Consider the following 27,582-nt stretch of genomic DNA (forward strand, 5'->3'; position numbering starts at 1 on the left):
TGCCAGGCCAGCTTGTTTCTGTCTCTAGGCACTTGCCTCTGTGACCCACTCACTGCCTCTGTGCTTCTACATAGTCCCTGCTTCTACACACCTCAGTCTCTGCGCTACCATTTACATTCCTACCTTTATGCCCATTCATTCAGTTCCTTCTGTAATTAACAATGCATATGAAAGCCTTGTTAGCATGTAAATGTGCTAAGGTACATCTACTCACCAATGTACTCAGCATCTTCTGTCATTGTCAAATGTGAGCAGTGAAAGTGTTGAATATCTATCAGCAAGTTTTTTTTCACTCTGCTGCAGCTTTAGATGACGCCAGACAACGAATCACAACACTGCAGAGAGAAGGCGACCAGAAAGTATCAGCTCTACAGAGACATAGTCAGCAGCAGGCAGAAGGTAACTTCCTATGTCATTATTTCACTAGTCCATTGTTAGTATAGTACTGAGGGAGAGAAGTTTGTTACTTCTGTAATTGGCTATGCATGTCAGAGTCAGGGTAGGCAGACCTATTTACATCCAAGCACAAATATGAGCAGTAGCAGTGTGGCACATGAGAAGGACAGCTGAACAGTTTATATTCTGAGTATTTAAATTAATATTAATATTCAAAACTGGTAGGATTGAAGTGATGTTAGCAGCTCTTTATATATCAACTCCTTGTGGCAGACTCAGTAGCTTGACTCTCGTGTTCCACACTATTCTGTCTGTTAATATTTCTATATTTTGAAATGTTTGAGATGTGAAGAATTTAACACAATAGTAATGATATTATGATTATTGTATGTAGTGGTAGACTAGTGAGTTATTCCTTCAAGCTGAGGTTAGAGGTTAAACATTACACTCCTTTTTATGAATAGCTAATCATCTATGCAGCAGTTTTTGATGGAAAGTAGAAAGTATTACAACCGTATTTTACACTGCTGTAGATTATCCACAGTATTTTAATTGTTCCTAACATAACATGACTCTATCCTTTGTCATGTTTAGTAGTGAACTGGATGACAGACTAAAGTACATATTGTAGCAGCATCATGCTTTAATATTCAGGCTTTAAATCTATAACAATACTAATCTTTGATATAAATATTAAAATTAGGTTAACTTTTTCTTATTTTATAAACTCTAAGATAATGTGTGCTTCCATTTTCTATGGCAGATGCTAACAGGACCAGCTAGTGTGGTGCTGAGTTCTGTTAGAGTTTCATATTTACTGGTGCTGCTCAGAGAATTCCTTATCAAACAGCAAGATTAGTTTTACCAGAGGCTTGACACCTTAAGACTGGTAGACGTGAAATGAGCTTCATTTTCTTCTTAGATTTTATTCGATCTACACTTATCTTTAATATTTTATCTTAATAGTAATAGCAGCTCGACCGCTACTACTATTGCAACTCTCGTCTCTTAAAACAAGCGGCAAGCTTTAGCAACCTGCCTGCCAGCTTCTCTGCCTGCTTACCAGCCAAATCTGCTGGCACCTGTTTTTTCTGTGTCTATCTTACCCTGTCCACCGCTTGCTTGACCGTGCTTGTCTGCCACCCAGTTTGCCTGCCCGATTGGCAGAGTCAATCACGGTAATCTGTGTCCTGCCGAGCTGACAATGATTTCTCGCTTTTGCCTCCTAGTAGACAATGATTATACGTTCTGGTCATTAAATAGACGAATAGATTGCCCTGTCTGCAAGCAAGCCTGCTCACTCTCACCAGGCAAAAAATTATCTCACGCTATGCTGCCAAATCCACAATGATCGCACGTTTTGCCTCCAAGTCGACCACGGTTGCGTGTTTTTGTGGCGAGTGTTTGATTTTATCGCACTAATATGGAGTCGGTCTGCCAAACAACCCCCCCCCCCCCCGTGTCAGCCAGCCTGCATAAATATCTGCCAGCCATATAGCCGGGCTGATCATGACAATTCTTTATGCTTGCAGCTCGAGTCTGAATTCTGCTGAGCATATCTGTCAGGCCGGCCTGCCTCTGCTCGCAGGCTCTTGCCTCTGTGTCTGCCTGCCTCTGCACCTCTCTTTCTATACACCTCTTTGCTTCTACACCTCTCCGCCTTTACACTTCTAGAATCGACTGTGTCTCTACGGCTCTATGTACTATCCACATGTTCTTTTTTATTATATTGTAGCATTGGAAGACGCTAAGCAACAGATAAAAACACTGCAAGAGAGACATGACCAGAAACTTTCCGCTCTACAGAGAGAAACTGAGCAGCAGTCAGGAGGTAACTTCCTATGTAAATGTCTTACTAGTCCATTGTTAGTATAGTACTGAGGAAGAGAGGTCAGTGGTGATAGACTAGTGAGTCATTCATTCAAGTTGGTGTTTAGGTATGAAACATTACAGTTCTGTACTATGAGACAATATGTGTTATCTCTTCTGTGGCAGGTGTATTAGGAACAGCTAGTGTGATGTTGTATTTTGGAGGAATTTAATATTTGCTAGTTCTTGGAAGAATTCTTACAAAAAACATCAAAATTTATTTTTGTGTTGCTTGGCTGGCAATAACTACAAAGTTTTATAACTTTTAAAAGAATTAAATTTTTCCTAAGGAATCGCGGATGGCGTATGCGTGTAACACACTAAGTGCTGCTTCAATGCATCTAGTGGCCAGTCGCTATTCAGCCAAGGAAAGAAGTTTGCTCTGGAATTAGAGAGAGTGTATAGAACCTTTGTCAAGCAACCAGCCTGCCGGAATGCATAGATCCGCATGTTCAAGAAAGTTTCGCCTTGCAAAAAGCTTGAGCAAATTTGCAGTGTTCAGCTTGCTGAGCAGTCAAGCTACCGTACAGGATGAATTTATTCGCGGAGTTATATTTCGCGAAAATGGTCTTTTCATGCATATTCGCGGATGAATTTATTCGCGGCTGAAAACTGCCACTCTCTAGGAAAAGTTAACTCTATTACGTCTAGCAATAGAGTTAACCTTACGCATGCGCGGCTGCGCGCATCGTTTTCTATTTAGCTTACAAGGACGGGTGGATCGTACTAAGCTATAAATTCTTTGTTGCGTTCAGAGGTTTTCACGAATATTCACAGATTTGGAGGCCTTTGATGAACCAACAATTTGTGGTAAGTAATGAGTTTTTCACATTTACTAAATTAGTTGAATCTTACTTTGGTTCTTCGTTAATACGCAATATTCATGTTTTCCATCCCTACCAATTCATTATTTGTTTTAGTGTGAGAGATTTTTCACCATACACGGAAGAACAATGATTGCAAGGGTGGTGTATGTCATTTTTAGAAGATCACGAATCATTCAGGGAAGTCTGGAAATTCAGATAGAAGTGACTGCGGCTACCTACGAGGATAATATATCTGATTTAAAAAAAGAGCAAAAACGCCTTTACGAGCACAAATCTTTGGCCAGCCGGCAGAACTTTGCTATAGTAAGCTACGAGGAGAGTTCTGATGATAACTTCATTACCAGCCATGTAGTAGCAAGAGAATCGCCTTTAACATCTACCCAAGACAGTGACAGCGATGTAGAGCTGCTATTACCAAAATAACTAGTCAGAGAGCGCCATTACACCCTAGTATTCACTTATCAAGAGTATCAGTTTAATTTTATTGCTCTAGACAACCGCCATATAGACTAAACTGTTTATATTTACTCCATCGTTTGTAAAATTTTATTTGTACACTCAAGTTTGTAATAAATTATAATATATCTATACATGAAATAAAATATATAATTTAATCATGTTTGCTGCAGCGATATCAAGGAGTTGTTGTCAATGAAGGGGTCTAGGTTGACTGGTTGCTTCTCTGCCAATATTCCTGCCTTGATGATTATTACTACTTGTCTCTAGTTTTCGTAATCGGAGTAGGTTGTTTTATTCTCAATCTGCAGTAAACACTAAAAAGAAAAAATCTTAACAAGTGTCAAGGAAGTACAAAGACAATAGCTGAAGTATTTAATGAAAGCGATCAATTTTTAAACAAAAGAATTAACTAATGCAGTTAATAATGGAAAAACGTATCTGCACTGCACATCAAATACATACCATAATGTCCAGATCAGAATCATGATCGTCCTCAACTTCGGTATTCGAGATTGATGAAGTTGATTTCAATGTAAAAAGACTAGGAGAGCTTTTTTGCGATGATGAAGCCATGCCGAACTACTTGCAAAAACCTTGAATAATTTTGTAAAGTTTGCTGCAATAAAACTCGAACCCCGGCGAGGATTTTAAAGAAGTTTTGGAACTCGGCTACGTTTAGTACTTCTGCCTAGTGGCTATTTTCGCTATGACGCCATTCTGCCTATCTTGTGACAACCTTGAATAACTTTGTAAATAAATGTCATGCATTGGCAATGGTGTTTGCTCAAAGCCTAGGCAATGATTTTAAAAATGTTTTAGAACTCACCTACGTTTAGTAGTTATATTAAAAACTAGCCTAGCGACTAGTTTTCAACTTGATGCAGTAGTTATTCTCCCTTGTGATAAAAAATAGAACTAATTATTCACGGAATTTAATAATTCGCGGAGTTGACTGTTCGCGAAATCGCGAATTTTTATATCCATCGGATATTTTCATCCTGTACGGTATTATTAGTAGTATGCGGGCCTCGGCTCCTACGAAAAGCACCTAACAGCCTGTTTGCCCCACCTACTTGGCAGTCAGCCAGCCAACCTGTCACAAGCCTGCGCGAGTCCATGAAGCTCATGCGCTTTTGATTTAAAGTAAAGGCCGATTGCGCAATTTCACTGCTGAGTACACGACTCAATCTCACTCCACATAATCTGCCTGCCTACTTGTGTGCAAGATCGCCAGCCTCTACGCTACTATATACAATGCACATAGAGTATATTTACAAAACAGCTCAAGACTGAGTTCGGCCACCCACATCTGCCAGAATAGCTTGTTTCTGTCTCTGGGAACTTGCCTTTGCCTCTAGGCACTTGCCTATGTGATCCACTCACTGCCTCTGCGCTTCTACATAGTCCCTGCTTCTACACACCTCAGTCTCTGCGCTACCATTTACATTACTGCTTTCATGCCCATTCATTCATTTCCTTCTGTAATTAACAATGCATATAAAAGCCTTGTTAGCAGGTAAATGTGCCAAGGTACTTCTACTCACCAATGTATTCAGCATCTTCTGTCATTGTCAAATGTGAGCAGTGGAAGTGTTGAATATCTATCCGCAAGTTTTTTTCACTCTGTTGCAGCTCTGGATGACACTAGACAACGAATTACAACCCTGCAAATAGAAAGTGACCAGAAACTTACTGTTCTACAGATAGAAAGCGACCAGAAAGTATCAGCTCTACAGAGACAAACTCAGCAGCAGGCAGAAGGTAACTTTCTACGTTATTATTTCACTAGTCTATTGTTAGTACATTACTGAGGAAGAGAAGTCAGTTTCTTTTGTAATTGGCTATGCATGTCAGAGTAGACAGATCTATTTTCATCCAAGCACAAATATAAGCAGTAACAGTGTAGCACATGTAACAGAAGGTTTTTCACGCTCACTTTTATAGCATTGGTTCAAGCTAGACAGCAAGTAACCATACTACAGAAAGACAGTGTAACCTATAAAATACCTACTAGTATATATTATACTAGCTGTGGTATTGCTCTGATGGTTTGATTCTATAAGGATGTGGTTGATCAATCATGGCTCACTCCGGGTAACTTTATGTAGATATGTTTATGCTGCTTGAGTTACGTAGGGTGTGAGAATTTACTGTGTAAGTTCATGGTGTTAAATCAAAATGGCGGCAGTTTAACTTTTAAACTGCCTTTAGCATGTTGATAGAGATTTGTCATTGTTATCTCCCGGCTCTTCAGTAAAAGCAACCCTCGTTTATATATTACTTATAATGAGAAATATCTGTTTATTCAGATTTGGCTGCTACTCAGCAGAGGCTGGAACGATTCGCTGTGTACCTACAGACTCCAGGTGATACACATTTGTCAGGCAATCAATGTCACCACCCGGATAGTTAAAAGCGTGGCAGCTGAGACTGACAATCTACCCAGACAGACACTAAAGATGCCGAGTGACCTACGTTTTAGCCCAACCAGCCAATGAGCTAAGACAAGAGAACTGACCAGCCAGCCCTCAAACCAGAGGGCAGGCTTATAGTAAATAAGGACACGGCGCAGGCCCCACTAGAAGACACGCATTGTCAAAGTGACCACATGACGTTGTTCTTTGCATTGTAATACATCCTGCTTGTATTTTATTATTCTTGATTAAATATACTTATTCTTTCAACCTTGTCTCTTCATCCATATGCAATGCACAGTTAGACTTTCTTAAACAACCGCAATATATAACTAAATCTCTTTTAAAATTCATAACTTTGCTATATGAAGCAGCATTGGAGTCACATTGATGAACATGACTAATAGTTCCTAATAGGCTAAAATTAGAGGTATTACAACAGCTGTTAGTTACTCCAGTATTATAAAGTCTGGCTCCTTATCAAACTAAAGAAAACTTGAAATAAATAAACGTTATTTCATTAAAAAACCTCCAGATTAAAATTGACCATTTTTTGTAAATTACATATTCCTGACTGCTGTCACGCCTTTTTTAGGTGGGTTAAAGATGTAGTTGCGTCAAAAATGAAATTAGGACCCATAAAAGGCTAAAACATCAGCTACAATTTGATGCTATTTTTGTCTTTGTAGACCAACCCTGTCCAGAGATATATGCGTTTGAATGAGGCCCTCTTTTAAAAAGCTCACGTTCCAGCGGGTGCCAATTTCGTGACGTAACTAGCTTGTTTTCTGAAACGAAACCACGAGCGATAAATATGAGGTCGCTTCGTTAGCCAATCACGATCGCGAAATTTTTATATAGACCGTAATAAATGTTATCACTCGTAAAACGCGTTGTCTGTGATCTCGAAGATTCTCATCGCTAGAGAATTCATGCTCATCGTTACTGATTCAACGCGTTTCAACAATTACTAAATTATACATAGTTTTAAAATGGCTTCAAGTTCGAGCGACCGCTACTCAGAGTTATCTGAGCAACGTTTAGTAAAATATTAGAGTAGACAGCCTATGGCCAAAGCTGACAGGCGTCAGCAGCGTTTTGCTGCAGAAGAAGACAGAATGGAGGTAAATTAACATAGAGTCTTCTATACTTTAGTAAATGTAATATTTTTTATAGTCATAAATACATATACTAATTAATAAAATGATAATTCTTTGCTATCTCCAATCATCGTTTCATAGCTTATCTGCCGTTTTACCTAGCTATAATATTTTTTTTCGAATTTTCTTTGGTAAATTAGAGTCATGATTACAAATTATTTTCACACGTAGGAAGTGGATAAAATCGATTGATCATTGCAAATCTTTAATTTCCAGAACCAAAGCTTCGAATCGTTGGCTTGGCGTACTTGTGCCTTTATTAAATGTTTATTCGTTTTTAAAATTACACTCGCAATCTATTTAACTCCCAATTTGGAAGCTGTCAATAGATACGCTTTAGAATGACATATCTATGAATGACATATTTATTGCATCTACTTTGTTTACATTTACTTGTTTTACTGATTACAGAATGTTTATGTCGTCCCACCAGCCGAAGAAGCTTTGTCAGTGTGGAAACTGCTATAAAGGAGAAAGCAAGACTTGAATGCATGCTGGATGATGTTTTGTTTGAGTTTGTTGCAGTAGATGAATTTGTCTTATTGTATCAGCTAATACTATGTGAGTGGCCACGACTTGATGAATATTTTTAATAAAAGCTTTATGCCGAGATGAAAATATTTTTGCTTGTAAAAATTATATAATAAAATAATATTGTTGAAGATAATGCAAAACATGATTTGCAGAATATTGTAGTGAATTGGATATGGTATATGGGTGTCCGCAGAACTGGAGAATGTGAGTTCAAATCCAGTTTACAGCAGACTTCTCATCCTTAAAACTCTATCCCTGTCTATATTCTTTTCAAAGAGGTGGCTTGCTAGTAGTAAGAAACTAGTACGTAGGCAATAGGTAAAAGGCGACATAATGTGGGCGGGGCTTATGGGAGGCTGTATATCGTTTATATGGGTAGCTGCAGAACTGTGCTGATACAAAGACCGCGTTCTACATAAAGTGACTAGACAGAATTACCGTAGACCGGTAGAATTGGTAGTCGGTACCCAAATGTTTACACAACATTTGGAGAAAGTGAGTAGAACAAACTTTCAATTTTCGTTATTTGAGGCCTTTTGAACATTCATAAAAATGCATCTGTAGCAGGATTTAAAATTTTATTCTAGCCAACACGAGCAAATACAAAATAAGATATATGCCAATAGAGCCGCGTAAGACTAGACTTTTATCGCAAATAGCCGATGTGAATACGAGAGATAGAGAGAGGTTGCCAAACGCGTTACATCATTTTTGGCGAGGCTGGGCACGGTTTTGTGGCCTGAGCGTTTTTACGGTGATCAGATTTTTTCGGTTTTAATCTTCAAATATCTTGGCAATGCGTTCGCGTAACACAACAAACAACATATCAACTGATAGAGAAAAAAAAATGCTTTCTTTTAAGATCAACTTAAATTTTGACGCAACTACATCTTTAAAGCTGCTCCTTCTTGCCGCTATGATAAGGTGGAATGATTGACACAAATGGCTCAGATTAAATGTATTATTCTCATGATCTCTTGGTAATACTCAGCATTCTGGTTGTTGCAAAGCTACGATGAGACAATTATTGTCGTGGATTGTATAGGGGTAACCCGGGCGCCGTTGGCCAAAATTCACTTATTCCACCATAGCTGGTGCGATTAGTAATTACAACTTTCTGAAATTTGGACATGCAACTCAGATATATTTTATGTATTAAAACATATATTTTGAAAAACCTAATGCTGCTTTTGTCTCTGTAAAAACGGATTACAATAGTACCTGGCAAATGGCCAAAGCTGCCCCCCCCCCTCTTTAATTTAGACTGGGTGGTACAGAAAGATATTAATTGCATAAACTATGTACATATGCTCTGTTTACCGCTCCTGACAGCTGTACTCTCCGCATATACTAGGATGGTATTTGTATAACCAAAGACAATTATCAGCAAATAATACTAGATATTAAAAATCTCTATTGCCTTGGCTGACGGTTGATTGGCCAGCTAAGAGAAATTAACTGCCTAAATAATCATTTTCCTCTGTTCATCACTATAAGTGTACAATATTATTGACACTTATAGTGTTTTCATTTACTAGATTTCTATTGATCTAGTCTACAAGTATACAGTAACAATGCAGCTGTTATAGCTGAATAGGCTGGCTAGGATAGGAGAAATCAAAATAAGACTGACAACAAGTGGTCGCTGGGCGGAGTTGCTATTTATAGTCAAGGGAGACAGAGGCATTGTCTCTGACATACTGATCAATGACAGATGCAGTCCTCAACTTCCTTGTATGAATAAATCAGTTGCTCAGGTCAACACTTAACTAGTCATGTTTTGTGTATCACTTATGGAGAGCTCCAACACCCTCCACACATCACCGAGGCAGTACTTTGATCAATAGATAAACAACTGTCATTATTTTAACTCTGTTAATCCCCAGAGTAGCGTTATGATTGTATTTCTATATGACTTGTACTCAAGGTGTAGCAAATTGTGTCATCTAAAATGTCAATACATGTTTATCATAAAAGCCCACTGCCACCTCAAACACAGCTATTCACGAACTCTATCATACAGCCACATAGGGTCAACTATTACACATAAACATTACCCACAATTCAATTTCATTTGTTAAATAATGACTATCATTAATCTTGCTTGGCCTTTTAAGAAGTCAATTATCTAAAGTATTTGCTGTTTTAAGCCAGAACTTTACCACTAGTATTTTATTCTATGAAATATTTTTAATCACATAAGCTTATAGCTGATTGGTCAACTAGGAAAAAGTAGCTGCCCAATTAATCATTTTTTCTCAGTGCGATAATTGAAGCATATGTCACTATAATTTATATTGATCTAGTTTACAAGTATACACTTTACAAGTACCCTATCTAGTTTAGCTTTAATAGCTGGATGGGCTGGCTAGAATAACAGAAACCATAGACGACTGACAACAAGTGGTTGCTGGACGGAGTTGCTATTTATAGCCAAGGGAGCCGGCGGCATTGTCTCTGACATACTGATTGATGACAGATGCAGCCATCAACTTCCTTGTATAAATAAATCAGTCACTCAGGTCAACACTAAACTGACACTGTTGCTACATGGGAAGAAGAGGATAGTAGCTCCAGAAGTAAGGGCTAGCGTAACCAAAATAAACCGCTTTCTAGGAAATGTGTGAAGGTTTTTAGAGTTCTCTATAAGTATTACTTAAAACACTAGTCTGATGTTGTATTTATAAACTGGACAAGAGCTGTGATGGATGGCACAAACATGTCTTCTACATCTCCTTAATAGAAGACTCCAGTGATTGTACATAGCACTCATGTTATACAGAATCAATTGTTCCAGCTTTGTAAAACAACCTCAGTGAAAGTAGTCTGCTTTTTTTCTGATTATTAGAATTTGATAACAACGTATAAGGACCCTCACATTTTATCAAAAGCAGTTTTTGACAGCAGAATACATTTCTAAGGGCTCTTAGTATAATATAAATGTACAAAGTTCCACTTTACTCACACAATAAACAAAGATTAGCCAGTCTTCACAAACTGTTGTTTTTGCACCTGATACTTCAGCTGCACTGAAATGGAGTCGCTCTCTTCCGTCTATGCGGCTTGGTTGCGATACTATGTCGGTCGCTCCATTGGTAATCATATCAGATTTAGCCCAAAAATTTATGTAAAAAAAATAAGATAAAAACGCTTAACCACAGACCAGTTTCTGTGATAAACTTTAGTAGAACTTAAGAACTTGGGCAACAACAACATTTAAACACGTTGTTATTTGTGCGCTCAGTCAGTTTTATTTCTATTTTTGTATCAGTCAGTTTTATTTGTTCTAAAATAAATTCAGTTTCATTGCTGACTCATTCATTGTTTTCAGTTAATTATATTATAAATAGATAAGTTATATGGATGCCAAAATTTAGTTACCATGGCCTCTGCTGCTGAAGTTCAACATTAGCCAGACCAGGCCATCACATTATAACTTTTTGTAACTTCAGTTGCAGTATAAAGATATGTTAATGCTAACTTTCTTATCTTATTTTTTCTACATAAACTTTTTGACTAAATCTGATATGATTTCCAATGAAGTGACCAACATAACATCGCAACCAAGCTGCATAGACGGAAGAGAACAACTCCCTTTCAGTGCGGTTGATACATCAGGTGCAGTGCGTGTTGTGACAGGCTGTAGTTTTGCTCGCTCCGCTCAATGGGGCCATTTTTGCAAAAAACAACAGCTTGTCAAGACAGGCTAAACAAAGACTAACATAAATGGTTTTTGTTTGTGTATCAGTGTGTAACTTTGCTTAACAGAATTTAAAAGCTTTGGCTTGAATTGCTACTCCCACGTACAAAATATTTAAGATTCATGCAATCACTAAGGTTTAACTGCTTAGCTAGGCTTAAGGCGTGGTCACACGAGCGCCGAACCGAACTAAATGATGCAAAACGACGTCGTTTTCAGCTCTAAAAAGTTCGGCTGAGGACATTTCTGGCCGAAACGAACTATTTCGGTACTGCGCGAAATTTCGTGCCGAACCCTTGCTCTTATTGGCTGGTTAAAATTCTAGAATTCTAGCGAGCACGCGTCACATTTCTTCTTACGTGCGTGTGAGTAAAGTTAAAAAAGAAATGGGACGATACTTTTATTTCGTTAAATAAACAACATGAAGCAATTTACGACAAGGTTCACCCGGACTTGTGATTGGGTTGCATAAATGTAAGATGTTGCACTTAAGTTTTGCATAAATGTAAGGGAATGGTTGTGATTTTCTTTCGTGTAGAATATAAGTAATGTGTCATATTCATCCTGATGAACTATCGTTGACTGATTTATTTATGTAAAACCACAGTACTATGATAAAGACTGTTTTTGTTTGTTATGTACTCAGCATAGAAAAACATTCATATGTTAATAAAAAAATATAATTATGTCGATGGGAAGGGTTAGCAAAATATTTGTATCGAGTGATTTATTTTGAGCAGCCGAACGATCTTCTGATAAATCTGCTGTGTAATTATAATTTATAATTGTTCCTCAAAGTTTTTTTGTTTACATTAGAAATATTTAACTCAAATACATAACAACTACTAATGAAACCGTGTCCTGTCTCTATACGTATGGTATCTAGGAAGCGAAGTTACTTCGGTGGCCGTGTGACATGTGCCCCGAACTGAACCAGCCTCTGAACCGAACCGATCCTACGTCGGTTCGGTGCTCGTGTGACCACGCCTTTAGAGCTCTTTAGAGCAACTTCAATGTGTATGTTTATCTTTGATCACACTCAAAGCCATAATATTTAAGTAGTACTTACTTTAGATGAACAAATACTGAGCAGGCCACATGCAGCTTGTGATCTGAGTGTTTGAGTATTTCTACTATAGCCATTATTATACTAGCTAGCAAACTGGGCAACACACAGTGTAACCTCATCAGAATATAGGGTTTTCAGATTACTTATGTGCAAATAAGAGATCTATATATAGGATGTTAGTCAGAGATGTACATATAGGATGTAAGTCAGAGATGTACATATGAGCTGTAAGTCAGAAATGATCAAATGTGATGCGAGTATTTATGGGAGCTAAAATAAGTAAGACTCTAAATAATTCATAGACATATTAACCTGTAAAATCCAACTTAATCATATACATTTTAACTAGAAGATAGTACAGCTTCCAATTTATACAGCCACTAACTGGCTGATCACAAATTCCATCAAACCTTCACATAAACATGCATACCGAATGTGATGAGAGAGCTCTGCATGTGGGTTACCTGCACCTACCTACGTGTAATACAGTTGCATCGTAATCCAATAGTTGCAGACTCCTTTTTACAATAGCTGTAAGAGGAAGGGGCCCTCACACAGGCCCCTATTAGAGTAAAATAGATTAACATGAAATTAGACTATCTAAATTTGTGTCAGAAGGTAACCCTATATTCTTTCAATAGAACTAGTGGATGATCCATTTGTAATTGAAGTAGATAGCTACATAAACAGACCCAGATGCTCCAAGTCAGTGTCCTGGTGACCCTTGTAAAGTTAGTTAATTACAGCTTGACATGTCCTTGACCTTGGTGCAAAGAAACTGTGTGAATCTTTGATTAACTAAACGGTTCAAAGTGTAGCCAATTTAAGGTCTTCAGCTAAGGTAGGCCTTTATATATTTGGGGTTTATAGTAGCTTATTACATGTATATATTATATATAAGATGGTCATATGGTAACACTTATTATTATAATCTTGAGAGAGTGAGCCTACTGACAAGTACAAACAACTCTCTTGATTCAACGGAACGAGGAGCACAATAAATGCAAGGATTATTAATTGAAGAGGAGCTGTGAGTCATAGAAACCAGTCATGTGAGAGAGAAAAGTAATAAACCATAAAACTGGTCATGTGACAGGAAAGTAGGGATACACAATAACAGTTAGACATGGGACAGGAAATGAGTGATACATCAAAACAAGTAGTCATGGGTCAGGAAAGAAATTATAAGCCATAGCACCTAGTCATGTGACAGGAAAGAAGTGATAAACCATAGCAACAAGTCATGTGACAGGAAAGGAGTGATACACCATAACTACTAGTCATGTGACAGGAAAGGACTGATACACCATAGCAACTAGTCATGTGACCACAATTGAGTGATAATATCAGAGCTGGTCATGTGACAGGAAAGATAGTCTGCTTGCATAGGAATGATAAAAGAGTTGTTATTATCAACTTATTCATTTTACAACAAAAAACAAAGAGTGCAATTGTCAATGACCTGTCCTTAAGTTAGCGATGTTTATATCATCAGCATATACATACGGATACATACAGATATATCATATATTGCATCAGATATATTAAATATCCGTAAATAGTAAAATAATAAAACTAAAAAGTTTATATATTTGTGAGACTAAAAGTGGGAGCATATATATTTATTTGCAAGAACCATGCTACATCATATCTTATAACAAACATCACAGGCTGTAAACATGATTATTGTGGCATAGTTTAATCTATGTACCACAGAATTAAATCTTCTTATAGGAGACTTTCATAGAGCAACGTCCGTAATCAACATGAACAATACAAAGCTAGCAAGCCAAGACAAGCAAGATAGCAGCTGCCAATGTTTGGCGACGACGGGTTTAATTTTAGAAAACAAACTGAATAAGCAGATGCAGCGGAGGCTGGAACGATTTGCTGCGAACCTACAGACTCCAGGTGCTACGGATTTAACACAAAATCAATTTCACGACCCAGACAGTTGATAGTGTTGCAGCTGCAACTGACAATCTACCCAGACAAATCTTAAAGGTGTCGGGTGACCTACGATAGAGCCCAACCAAACCGATAAAACAATTCAGTCTGAACCGGCGAAATTCTAGCTGGAAGAGAAATGACCAGCCAGCCCTCGAGCCGAAAAAGCAGGCCTAATAGTATATAAGGACACCCAGGAGCCCCCAGGCATGCATTATAAAAGAGATCACATGATGTTCTTCCTTGTACTGAAATACACCTTGTTATCTGTACTGTATGACACCATGCTTGTATTTTATTATTCTTGATTAAATATACTTATTCTTTCAATCTTATCTCTTTATCCATATGCAATGCACCGTTAGACTTTCTTAAACAACCACAATATATACTTAAATACAATATTTTAAAATTTGCAACTTGGGTATATGAAGCAGCAGTGATGTTGAATTGATGAACATGACTAACATTTCCTAATAAGGTAAAAATCGACCTAATAAAATAGCCTTTAGTTTAATAAACCAAAAGGAATCTGTTGATGACCTGAGGCTATATCAAGCAGTGCACCATTTGTTATTAGTTACAAGATATTGGCTCATACCCAGCAATGGAATGTCTGATTCCTTATCAATCTAAATAAAACTTGAAGGTTATTTCATGAGAAAATCTGTAAAGAATTTATGAAACATAACTGAGGCTATTGAGGCTATGTCAACGAGTGCATCATTAGTTATGAGTTACAAGATAATGTATCATAGCCAGTTATATAGAGTCTGGTTCCTTATCAATCTAAATAAAACTTAAAGGTTATTTCATGAAAAATTCCTCCAGATTAAAGTTGCCCGTTTATGTAAAGTACAAAGAGCTGACTGCTGTTACCCCTCCATTAATTGGGTTAAAAGGTGCTCCTACCTGCTGCCACAATAGGGTGGAATTATTGGCACAAATAGCAGAGAAATTTCATGATCTCTTGGCAACAGCCAGCATAATGGGTGTTGCTATGCTCTGTTTAGACAGTCCTTGCCGTGGATTGTATACATGAGGAGTGTCAAAGTCGAGAGGTTTATTTATTAAGTGATAAGATATCAGGGGGCGTTGTAGTTAGCATGTGATCTAGTTTACCAGAGCTCTGATGCCAGTCATGACTAGTCCACCTGCCTGGTTCACCCACTTCAGCTACATGTCATGGTTGTCGCTTTGTATAATACCAGATGAGGAACAAACATTCCTACAGCAAAGCCCATAAAAAGAGAGAAGAAGCCAGCTGCCATTTGAGCTCTTAGCTAAGCAGTTCAAGTTGATTGGTACAGAAAAATTAAATTCATAAACTGGTATCGGTTTGTTATAAATATTATTCTAAGACAAATTATGAAACAGGTACAGTGCACTCGCTCAACCGGATGTTTATGCCTGACACCATGATAGTCTAAATTACCTTCAGCCATAGAACGATATTTGATAAAATCAACTCATTAATTATGTCAATGAGCCCTGCAAACAAAGTATAAGACAGCATACTGGTTGGCATATATGAATGAGATATCTGGCAAGTACATACGAGTTGTCTTCCTTGAAAAGCTTGTTTTACAATAGTTAGGAGTTACAATCTCGTATTTCAGATCCAAAATTGTAAAGTGATGACATTGTGACAGAGGACCTGTGGTAAATACAAATAGTAAATGAAAAGAGAATTACACATATGAAGAATAAGTAAAAATACATCACATCTATCACAATGTACTCTGCAGTAGTCTAACATTTGTTTACATGTTTTTACTCTAGCAAAAGGTGAATAGAAGAACAAACTTGAAATGTTAATTAAAATTTAATTCATTTGTTAAAAGTTTACACTTACTATTAAAAGCCAATAGAGATTAGAGAAAGAGAAAATGTGAAGAAGTCCATCACAGTGTACGTAACCTGTACATATGCAATACAGTAGCCTACTACCAAATACAGTGTTTATCAACAGAGACTCAAAGGAGAGTTTATTTAACTATGGTAGAACATCATGACCGGATTTTCAGAGATTAACACTGTTGCAAAGGGAAGACAACTTTTATGGCAAAATAAATCTAATATGAAAATATTAATAACAAAAATATTAATCAAGAAAGTAGACCAACAAGTAAAATTAACAAAAAGAAAGATAAAATCCCTACAATGTAAACTTTCCTAGAACGTATTATTTTTGTTGTAGGAGCGCGTACTGTACTTTGAAGTATCACACCCCGCCTTAAACAAGGAACTACTACTAGCCTGAGACAGTTAATCCAATACAATCCTCCATCACCAAAGGCCCAGACCTCCCATGAAGATTTGGTGAAGACGTTGATCAGGCTGGAGGAAACAAATACGGCTTTCCGAGAGGAGCAGATTGCCATCCGACGAGAGGACCAAGAGGAGCGTCCCCTTTGTTCACCAGAAGACTAAAGGCGTGGTCACACGACCACCGAACCGACGTAGGATCGGTTCGGTTCGGAGGCTGGTTCGGTTCGGGGCACATGTCACACGGCCACCGAAGTAACTTCGCTTCTTAGATACCATACGTATAGAGACAAGACACGGTTTCATTAGTAGTTTTTATGTATTTGAGTTAAATATTTCTATTGTAAACAAAAAACTTTGAGGAACAATTATAATTACACAGCAGATTTATCAAAAGATCGTTCAGCTGCTCAAAATAAATCACTCGATACAAAGATTTTGCTAACCCTTCCCGTCAACATAATTATATTTTTTCTATTAACATATGAATGTTTTTCTATGCTGAGTACATAACAAACAAAATCAGTCTTTATCATAGTGCTGTGGTTTTACATAAATAAATCAGTCAACGATACTTCATCAGGATGAATATGACACATTACTTATATTCCACACGAAAGAAAATCACAACCATTCCCTTACATTTATGCAATACTTAAGTGCAACATCTTACATTTATGCAACCCAATTACAAGTCCGGGTGAACCTTGTCGTAAATTGCTTCATGTTGTTTATTTAACGAAATAAAAGTATCGTCCCATTTCTTTTTTAACTTTACTCACACGCACGTAAGAAGAAATGTGACGCGTGCTCGCTAGAATTCTAGAATTTTAACCAGCCAATAAGAGCAAGGGTTCGGCACGAGATTTCGAGCAGTACCGAAATAGTTCGTTTCGGTCAGAAATGTCCTCAGCCGAACTTTTTAGAGCTGAAAACGACGTCGTTTTGCGTCATTTAGTTCGGTTCGGTGCCCGTGTGACCACGGCTTAAGCCTGGCTTCTAAATAAAATAAGAAAGAGAGGGGACAACCCCATATAGCAGGCAAAACTTGTAAGGTCTACAGTAACTATCCAAGTAAAAAAGGGTCGGCCAAACCATACATGCCTAGGAGAAGGACTGCGCCAGTTCTCTGTGCGGAATGAATGCAGGTTGAAACCATTCCATGTCTGCCCAGACATCCTTGGACAGACACCAACCCCATAGAGCCAAGAAAAGGGCCCAACATGAAAGGAACAAGGGTTAGGAGCCAGGAGAAGGAAGCCGAGCTAGAGATGGCAAAGTGAAAGACAGAGGCTTACACCTCCCCTGCATTCAGTAAAGAGCTGGAAGGCCGGCTGGAGCAGCATCAAAGCAGCCAGGAACTGGACAAACGACTGGAACAAGAAAAGGAAATTCCATGAGATCCAGCTTAGCCCACGAGCCCAGCACCGGTCCAGCTTCCTGGCACAAAGAGAAAAACACTTGGGGTCATTAGGTACAACCCCAGGCCGCAAAAAAACTCCCAACAGGTTTACCTTTGGCAGAAAAATCTTGGCTTCTGATTGGTTTTAGTAATTGAGTTTTAGCAACCAAAACCTACATCATTACATTAAAAATAAATAGTTATAATTAAAAAGGAACACAAAATTCCGAAAGACGTAGTAAAAATTATGTTATCATTCGAAAAGTGCTGCTACAACGTTAGAGGGCGCTCACTTAAAACTCATTGATTTAAACCATTTTAGTAAAGTGTTAGAATTTTGTGTTCCTTTCTAATTATAACTATTTATTTTTAATGTAATGATGTAGGTTTTGGTTACTAAAACTCAATTACTAAAACCAATCCGGAGCTAAGATTTCACTGCCATAAGTAAACCTGTTTGAGAAAAGAAAATTGCTCCCCAGCCAGCCGGAAACACTCGGCCACTTGAATGTTATTGAGAGCGGAGTGCTTAGCCATGGTGAAAGCCAGTGAGGGGCACATGGCTTTAAATACACATGGTAAATACAACTGCTAAATGAAAAAAGAAATACAATTAATGTATATAAAGAATAAGTAAAAATACATCACATCTACCACAATGTATTCTGCAGTAGTCTAACATTTTTTTACATGTTTTTACACTAGCAAAAGGTGAATAGAAGAACAAACTTGAAATGTTAATTAAAATTTAATTCATTTGTTAAAAGTTCACACTTACCAATAAAATCCAATAGGGATTAGAGAGAGAAAATGTGAGGAAGTCCATTACATTGTCTATAATCTATACATGTGCAATACAGTAGCCTACTACCAAGTACAGTGTTTATCAACAGAGACTCAAAGGAGAGATTATTTAACTATGGTAGCACTTCATGACGAGATCTTCAGAAGGTAACACTGTTGCTAAGGGAAGACAACTTCTATGGTAAAATAAATCAAATATGAAAATATTAATAGCAAAAAGGTTAATCAAGAAAGTAGACCAACAAGGAAAAATAATAAGAAAGAAACATAAAATCCCTACAATGTAAACTTTTCTGGAACATATTATTTTTTGTTGTAGGAGCGCGTACTGTACTTTGAAGTATCACGACCCACGTTAGACAAGGAGCTACTACTAGCATGAGACAGTTAATCCAATACAATGCTCCATAACCAGAGGCCCAGACCTCCTATGAAGATGTAGTGAAGATGTTGAAAAGGCTGGATAAAACAAACACGGCTTTCCGAGAGGAGCGGATTGCTCTCTGGATTCTGCTTCTCTGGATTGTCCAGAAGACTGAGTCTGGCTTCTGAAAAAAAAGAAGGAGAGGGAACAACCCCAAATTGCAGGCAAAACTACAAATACCAAATACAATGTATATCAATAGAAACTCAAAAGAGAGTTTATTCAACAATGGTAGTGCTTCATCAGAGTATCTTTAGACTGTAACACCAATAATATACAGCCCCCAACATGATAGCCGACGGCTATCTAGTTGGCGAGGCTTTATGATCGAGTTCTGTGGGGATGAACCCGAACACGGCACCCAAAAAAACAAATATGCTGAATAAAGCAACTTGTAAATTTGCAAATATTACGAACTATAAGGGTTGTTTTACTGATCTGTTGAATTCATTTTGTTGTCAAATAAATCTAGTATCCCAATCTTGTCACCGTTATGATCAGTCAGTTGCCATTCACAAGCATTTGTGATATTAACAGTCACAATTGTAAAATAGCCCAAATTCGGTTTTATATTTATATTTTGAGTATGAAATCTACTGTACATTGCACAGCTTTGCCTACCGTCCCATATTTTTGGCCAGGTAAAACAATGTGACAACAATGAAAGACTCTGTCATTTTATATTAAGGGTGGCAAAGTATTAATCAAAAACTAGGGAAAAAAGGCCATTGTTCGGGCGATTTTGGGTAAATTATATTCAACTTTAAGTATATATTACGAACTTAACCAATTTCAAAATTATTAAAAGTAAGTAATTTGAAACAATTTATTTTGCATGGATCCGTTATTTTGGTTAGGTGTCACCCCTACATTGTAAAAATTCAAGGTTTGTTATTGTGAACCGCGGTGTACTGACTGAATGAGAATGTACTGATAAATGTTTTCAAAATATAGAAAATCTTCTGAGGACTTATTTGCTATGTATATTGTTTGGTCTGGGTAGCACAGGGTGGCACGGGTCTGGGTAGCACAGGGTGGCACGGGTCTGGGTAGCACAGGGTGGCACGGGTCTGGGTAGCACAGGGTGGCACGGGTCTGGGTAGCACAGGGTGGCACTAAAAGAGCAACAAACCTAATAAATATTACATAATGATGAGGATGTTAATACTTTTGACCACATTTGGTAGAATTACTGGTACTTGTGAAAAGACTGCATGATAGCTAGCTATTGTGAACCGCGGTGTACTGACTGAATGAGCTAATGAAACGATAACAGCGAGGTGTGCTTTCCAAAACCTAACAAGGCAACGCGACTGCTCCGCGAGAATTTGTATTAGCTCCAAAACCCACGCTAGCACAATCCCAACAGAGCTCGATCATTAAACCCCGCCCATATGACAGCCACCGGCTATTTTTGGGGGGCTGTATACCATTGATAACACTGGTTTAAAGAGAAGACAACTTCTACGGAAAAATAAATTTGATATGAAAATACTAATAACAAAAGGGTTAATCAAGAAAATAGACCAACAAGGAAAAATAATAAAAATGAAATAAAGCTGGAGGAGCCAAGTAAGGGCTCTGATAATAAAGGTACTGTAGATGCTCCTATAATGTAAGTTCCAGAAAATGTGAAGAATTTATGTGAAGTTTTACCTTCGTACTACAGAAAAAAATCATATAATGTAAAGTATCAGTTCAGGTGTGTTTTTTTATTTCAATGTTTTCAAATGAAAAAATAAGCAAATCTATTTGAATGAATGTCAACAGTGTGCGTTTCTTATCAACTTCTATAAAACGCCTATTCTATTAAAAATAATTTAATTCAAACCAATAATACAGCAATTATGGGGCAGCCCACAAATAAAACAAATTCAGTCAAGTTTTTCTATTTTGTATGGCTAAAAGGGTGAGTTTAAAAAAATATTTGAACAGATGAGCTCGTTTACATACATTTTACTGCTCTTATAGCATAAAATCATGATAACATAATCCTTGCAGGAGCAGATTATTTATGTTGTAGGAGAGCGTACTGTATTTTGAAGTATCAATATCAGGTTAAACAAGGAACTACTATTAGCCTGAGACAGTTAACCCAATCCAATACAATCCTCAACCACCATAAGCCCAGCCCTCCCATGAAGATATGGTGAGGACATTGAGATTGCTGGGGAAGGCCACATCACCGTTTTAGTGGAGCAGATTGCCATCTGACCAGAGGACCAAGAGAAGCCTCCACTATATGCACCGGAAGACTGAGCCTTGCTCCTGAAGAAACAAAAAAAGAAGGCGAGGAAACAACCCCAAGTTGTAGGCTAAATTTGTAGGGCCCTTTCAAATAAAAATGTTTAGCCAAACCATACGTGTTTAGTAGAACGACAGGGCCAGTTCTGAAACTGGCCCTGTTGTTGTACTATGAAAGCGGTCTGCTATGAAAGCAGACTGAAACCAATGCATGCCTGTCCAAAGGTGCTTGGACCAGCACCAGCTACCATAGAGCCAAGAAGACGGTATCAACGTGAATGGGGCAAGGACTAAGAGCTCGAAAGGAGAAGCAGAGCTGGAAATAGCAAAGCCAAAAACAGAAGCTTACACCTCCCCTGCATTCAGCAAAGAGCTGGAAAGCCGGCTTCAGAAGCTCAGGAAGGAGCCAGGAGCTGGAGAAACAACTAAAACAAGAAAGAAAATTTTCAGTAGAGCCAGGTAAGCCCGCCAAACCAGCGCTAGTCCAGCTTTCTAGCCATGCGAAAAAACATCTGGGGTCATTCAGTACAACCCTGACCAGCCAGAAACACTCGGCCACCTGAACGTTATTGAGAGCGGGAGTGGCCAGCCAAGGTGAAAGCCAATGAAGAGCAGAACAAGGACAGCATTGCCGGATAGTAAATCTAGCAGCCCAGAGTATTGCTCTGACCAGATTGTCTCCTCAGGCTATTCTATTATCAACAGATTAAGGATATTAAATGGCAGATTTGAGTATTTTTGGAGCATCAGCTTCAAGTTAAAATATTGCAAAGAGTAAAATGAACTAAAGATTTTTTAGATTAGGTTAACAAGAACAATAAATTCCATGAGAGCCAGCTGAGCCCGCGAGTCCAGCACCAGTCCATCTTTCCTAGCTCGGAGAGAAAAACACCTGGGGTCATTAGGTACAATCCCATCCAGACTCTGTTACCTAGTCCATTTAGCATAAATTAAACTAACTTTGAATATATTTTTTTACTGAAGGTTCTATTTAAGTCATGCATATTACACATCATTGAAAAGCTGAGAATTAAATATTCCTAAGGATATTAAGGCTGCTAACCATAAAACCATTTTCAAGGAGGAATTGGTCTCAGAGAGTGACTCAAAACTTTGCTTCAAAAAATCTCCGGTTCAACTGCTAAAAAAGTTTTTATTTTAGATAAATGTTTTCAAAATATAGAAAATCTTCTAACAAATTATTTGCTATGTATATTGTTTGGTCTGAGTAGCAGAGTAGCACCAAAAGATTATAAACCTAATTAATTTTACATAATGATGAGGGTGTTAATACTTTTGACTACATTTGATAAAATTACTGGTAAATGTACTTGTAAAGATACTGATAGCTCTTTGCTAGTTGTGTTTGATGTGGTACTGCATAGACATCAATACATCAATTAATAGAATACCATGGAGCATCATGTACCTCGGTGAAAGTTATTGATGGTCTGCCAATATGTAGGCAGATCTTTGTGTTAGTGCTTGGTAAAAATTAGCTGTATTGGGTGATATACAGACACCAGCATACCGGTTCAGGTGGCTGTAAATCAGTAAACATATCGGAAAGTATTCTTATGTCTGCTTGTAACAAATATAACAGCAGGTAAATGTTGTAAAAGTTGGTCAGCTAGAGGGTTCAAAGGTCATCATCATTTTTTCATTTTATCGTTGGTTCTGACTGAAATCACAAAATGAACAAAAAACACAAAATTATTCAGCAGAAATTAACAGAATAGTCGGAGCTGTGCATGCACGCCGAAATCATAGTCAAAACACTTTTAATTGGCTAAACAATTTGTAAGTGAGCACGATTCTAGCAGTTTTCATAATTTATATATTTCAAGACCCATAACGTAACGCATAGGCACATAACGTGACACGTAAGAATAATACTAACTTGATTTGCCAAAGTCAATAAGATGCAACTGACTTGATTGCGCTAAAGATGGCAACTATTTTTGCAACAGAACTTTTCCTGCTAAAAAGAAACTATTCATAGCCATGCAGTCCAAACGATAAAGAATACAAAATAGCGCATTATAGGCAGTTGCATTGTATGTACTTTGTTTACGTAATACGTTATATGTGTCTCGGACTATACCAATCGCAAAACTGGTAAATTCGCGATCGCTAATAATTTGTTCAACCAATTAAATAAAAGCGTTTCGTCAACGATTTCTGTGTGCAGGCCCAGCTCTGACAATTCTGTCAATTTTGGCTAAATAATTCTGTTTCATTCGTTCAAGTATTTCGGCCAGAACCAACCAAAAATTGTCACAGACGTGCCTCTAGTACCATCACACGGAGTAGGATAATTTATTGACAAACAAACCAAGTCTCCTCCTTTCCTCAGTGGTTGATCATCAGTCTGCCATTACCAAAGTTCATCAGGTTGCTGAGATTCATTGAGAATTCAGCATGTTTTTCAGCAAAATTCTGATCAATTGCCTCAATCACCTCCATTTGTCAGCAACAATACAGACTAATAATGGAAGGCAGTTTAGGTTAGTCACTTTGCTATTAGCGGTTGATGCATATGACTTACTAATATCACCATCAAGTAACCTGTCAAAAGGGGTGCTGCAGGATGGTGAACAACCATAATACATGTTGTAGTGTGATGTAGCAGGTCATAGTATTCAGTGTTTATATTGTGAGCTTGTAGAGCCATAGGATATGCTTATGCTGACCACTAGCATACTGGGCTACATATTAGAACTTACTGTGGTATGTCTTGCTAGAGTCTCTGTACAGACTGTTGTTATATGGCACACTCAAATAGGATGGAAGAGAAGGTTTTGAGATAAACTGATACAAACCATTGGGTATGCCATGGGATAATCACAATTGGAGCACATCTGGGGTGAGTTGATATTTGATTTGCCCATGAGTGAGTGCATCACTTCACATGAAAAAGAAGTTGTGTGCACCTGTTCTTTACTTTATAAAATAGTTTGGTCTATAGTCTCACGCTATTGTTGCTTGTAGTGACAATCAGAAGATTAAATTTACAGTAACCAAAATAAATAGAAGGAACAAAGACACTTTACTATTATGATAATAAATAGGATGCGAGTAGTGACTGACAACTCCTTTGATGTACTCTCAGAACACCTCTACATCCTTTACATAGCTTAGTGGAAATAAAGAGATGACCTTTACTTTGTAAGACCTTGCGAATCAGTGGCTTTGTAAGGAGAAGTTTTTGATCTCTTTTAAACGGCTTTCAGACTCATTTAAATGAATACTAACTAGTAGGCCTACTTATTTCCTTTTCAACTACCCTCAATTATGAAAACTAAATGTTTTCGATGTGAATTAATGTAACTTAATTATGGCTTTCTCTTTCTGGTCTTAAAACTTTCCCACAGTTAAATCTGGGAAGCAAACAAACGATACAGCTGTTTAAAATTAATATTTACGTCTATATATATATATATATATATTTATATATATATATATAAAATTGTTTCCTCACACCGGATACCCCGTATCGGTGGTAAGTTCTGCTCTAACTCGGGTCTCCTACCAGAGACCTGGGAGTTTGAGCACTCGCTTCAAGATCTTAGCTGTTCCCAATAGCGCACTTTTCTGCAACTCACCTGAGTTGATTGTTGTCGATATTTGGGCAAGTCACATTTTATGCGCCAGTGTTATTGCGCCCAGTGCCCCAATGACTACTGGGATTACAGCTGTTCTTACATTCCAGCATTTTTCAATTTCTTCTCCAAGAGGGAGATATTTCTCTACCTTTTCTTTTTCTTTGCTGGCTATATTGTAGTCATTGGGTACTGCTATATCTATTATAGTAGCCCTCTTGTTTTCCTTGTCTACCACCACTATATCTGGTTGGTTTGCTAGGACATGCTTGTCAGTTCGGATGTAGAAGTCCCAGAGGATCTTAGCGCGGTCATTTTCATTGACTTTACCAGGAGCTTCCCACCAGTGTTGTGGTTTATTAAGGCCATACTCATCACATAGACTTCTATACACAATACCTGCGACATGATTATGCCGCTCAGTGTATGCGTTCCCTGCTAGCTGCCTGCATCCACTGATGATGTGTTGAATGGTCTCAGGTGCATCTTTGCACAGTCTGCATCTAGGATCGTCTCTAGTGTGATAGATTTTCGTTTGGAGTTGCCTTGTTGGGAGCACTTGCTCCTGGGCTGCCATGATTAGCGACTCTGTATCGGCCGTTAGGTTTCCTTTGTTCAGCCACATATATGTCTGGTGAAGATCGCCAACCTTAGATATTTGTTGGTGGTAAGCACCATGAAGAGGTTTCGTGTGCCAGTCAATTTCCTCATTATCAGGGCGTAGTGAAGACATTGAAAAGACTGGAGGAAACAAACACGGGCTTCCGAGAGAAGCAGATTACCATCCGACAAGAGGACCAAGAGGAGCGTCCCCTTTACGCACGAGAATACTGAGTCTAGCTTCTAAATAAAATAAGAAGGAGAGGGGACAACCCCAAAGTACACGCCAAATTTGTAGGGTTTATCTATCCAAGTAAAAAAGGTTTGGCCAAATCATACGTGCCTAGGAAAAAGACAACGCCAGTCCTCGGTGCAGAATGAATGCAGGCTAAAACCATTCCATGTATGCCCAGACGACCTTGGACAGACACCAACGACCATAGAGCCAAAAAAAGGGCCCAACATGAAAGGAACAAGGGCTAGGAGCCAGGAGAAGGAAACTGGAGCTGGCAAAGTGAAGGACAGAGGCCTACACCTTGTCTGCATTCAGTAAATAGCTGGAAGGTCGGCTGTGGCAGCTTAGAAAAAGCCGGGAACTGGAGAAACAACTAGAACAAGAAAAAGAAATTCCATGAGAGCCAACTGAGCCCACGCGTCCAGCACCAGTCCAGTTTCCTGCCACGAAGAGAAAACACTTGGGATCATTAGGTACAACCCCCATACCCCCAGGCTCCAAAAATTTTTTCCAAACAGTTTACCTATTGCAGTAAAGTCTTGGCTCCTGATTGGTTTTATAAACCAAAACCTACATAATTACATTAAAAATTAATAGTTATAATTAGAAAGGAACAAAAAATTTCAAATGACGCAGTAAAAATGGTGTTATCATTCAAAAAGTGCTGTTACAACGTAAGAGGGCGCTCACTTAAAACTCATTGATTTAAACCTTTTTCAATAAAATTTAGGAATTTTGTGTTCCTTTCTAATTACATGTATAACTATTAATTTTTAATGTAATTGTAGGTTTTGGTTGATACAACTCAATTGCTAAAACCAATCAGGAGCCAAGATTTTACTGCCATAGATAAACCTGTTTAGGAAATAAATTAAACCACCTCCCCAAACCCCCCCCCCCTGATGCCAGATACATACATATAACATAACTTTGTGGGCTGCAGATTATGACACACAATTCTCACCAACACAGACCTCTACTTTGTAACCTTGCCTATAAATATTCATACACTCCACCAGTAGTGGGAAAAATCCCCTTTTTCTCTCAGTGGTAGATTGTCAGTCTGCACTTGCCAAAGTTCTTCAGAGTGCTGAGATTCATAGAGAAGTCAGCATGTTTCTTAGCAGACTTCTGATCAATTGCCTCAATCACCTCAACTTGTTAGCTACAATACAGGCTAATAATAGAGGGCATCTCAGGTTAGTCCTTTTGCTATTAGTTGTTGATGCATATGACTGACTAATATCACCATCAAGTAACCTGTCAAAATGGATGCTACAGGATGTTAAACCATCATAATACATGCTTTAGTGTGATGTAGCGAGTCATAACATTCAGTGTTTATGTAGTGATTGTATAGAGCCATAGGATATGCTTATGCTGACCACTATCATATACTGGGTTACATATTGTGACTTACTGTGGGAGATATTGCTAGAGTCGCTGTATGGACTGTTGTTATATGGCACACTCAAAATTGATGAAAGGGGTTTGAGACCGACTGATGCAAGCCATTAAGTGTGTCATTGGATAATCACCATATGAGCACCTCAAGGATGAGTTGATATTTGATTTGCCCATGAGTGAGTGCATCACTTCACATGAAAAAGAAGTTGTAGGCACTTGTT

At 38.1% G+C, this 27,582-nt stretch overlaps 1 protein-coding gene and 1 long non-coding RNA gene across 6 annotated transcripts in view; one reads left to right on the forward strand and one right to left on the reverse strand.

The window, feature by feature from the left end:
• LOC137402084 (uncharacterized) overlaps window positions 1–27,582 on the reverse strand; it is a 146,681-nt gene that overhangs the window by 87,675 nt on the left and 31,424 nt on the right. The window lies entirely within an intron of this gene.
• The window catches only part of LOC137402075 (golgin subfamily A member 3-like), a 229,179-nt gene that overhangs the window by 60,730 nt on the left and 140,867 nt on the right, over window positions 1–27,582 (forward strand). For 2 of the 5 annotated variants that reach the window (XM_068088545.1, XM_068088544.1), the window contains 3 exons: window positions 304–399; window positions 2,132–2,227; window positions 5,184–5,312. In XM_068088545.1, the coding sequence (XP_067944646.1) occupies window positions 304–399; window positions 2,132–2,227; window positions 5,184–5,312 (321 nt within the window). Of the gene's footprint in view, window positions 1–303; window positions 400–2,131; window positions 2,228–5,183; window positions 5,313–5,860; window positions 6,230–27,582 lie in introns of those variants that run through there. The other 3 variants (XM_068088546.1, XM_068088547.1, XM_068088548.1) reach the window with 3 other exon arrangements.

The sequence above is a fragment of the Watersipora subatra genome, chromosome 8 (genome assembly GCF_963576615.1).
Source record: "Watersipora subatra chromosome 8, tzWatSuba1.1, whole genome shotgun sequence".
In the NCBI taxonomy this organism is placed as follows: Eukaryota; Metazoa; Bryozoa; class Gymnolaemata; order Cheilostomatida; family Watersiporidae; genus Watersipora; species Watersipora subatra.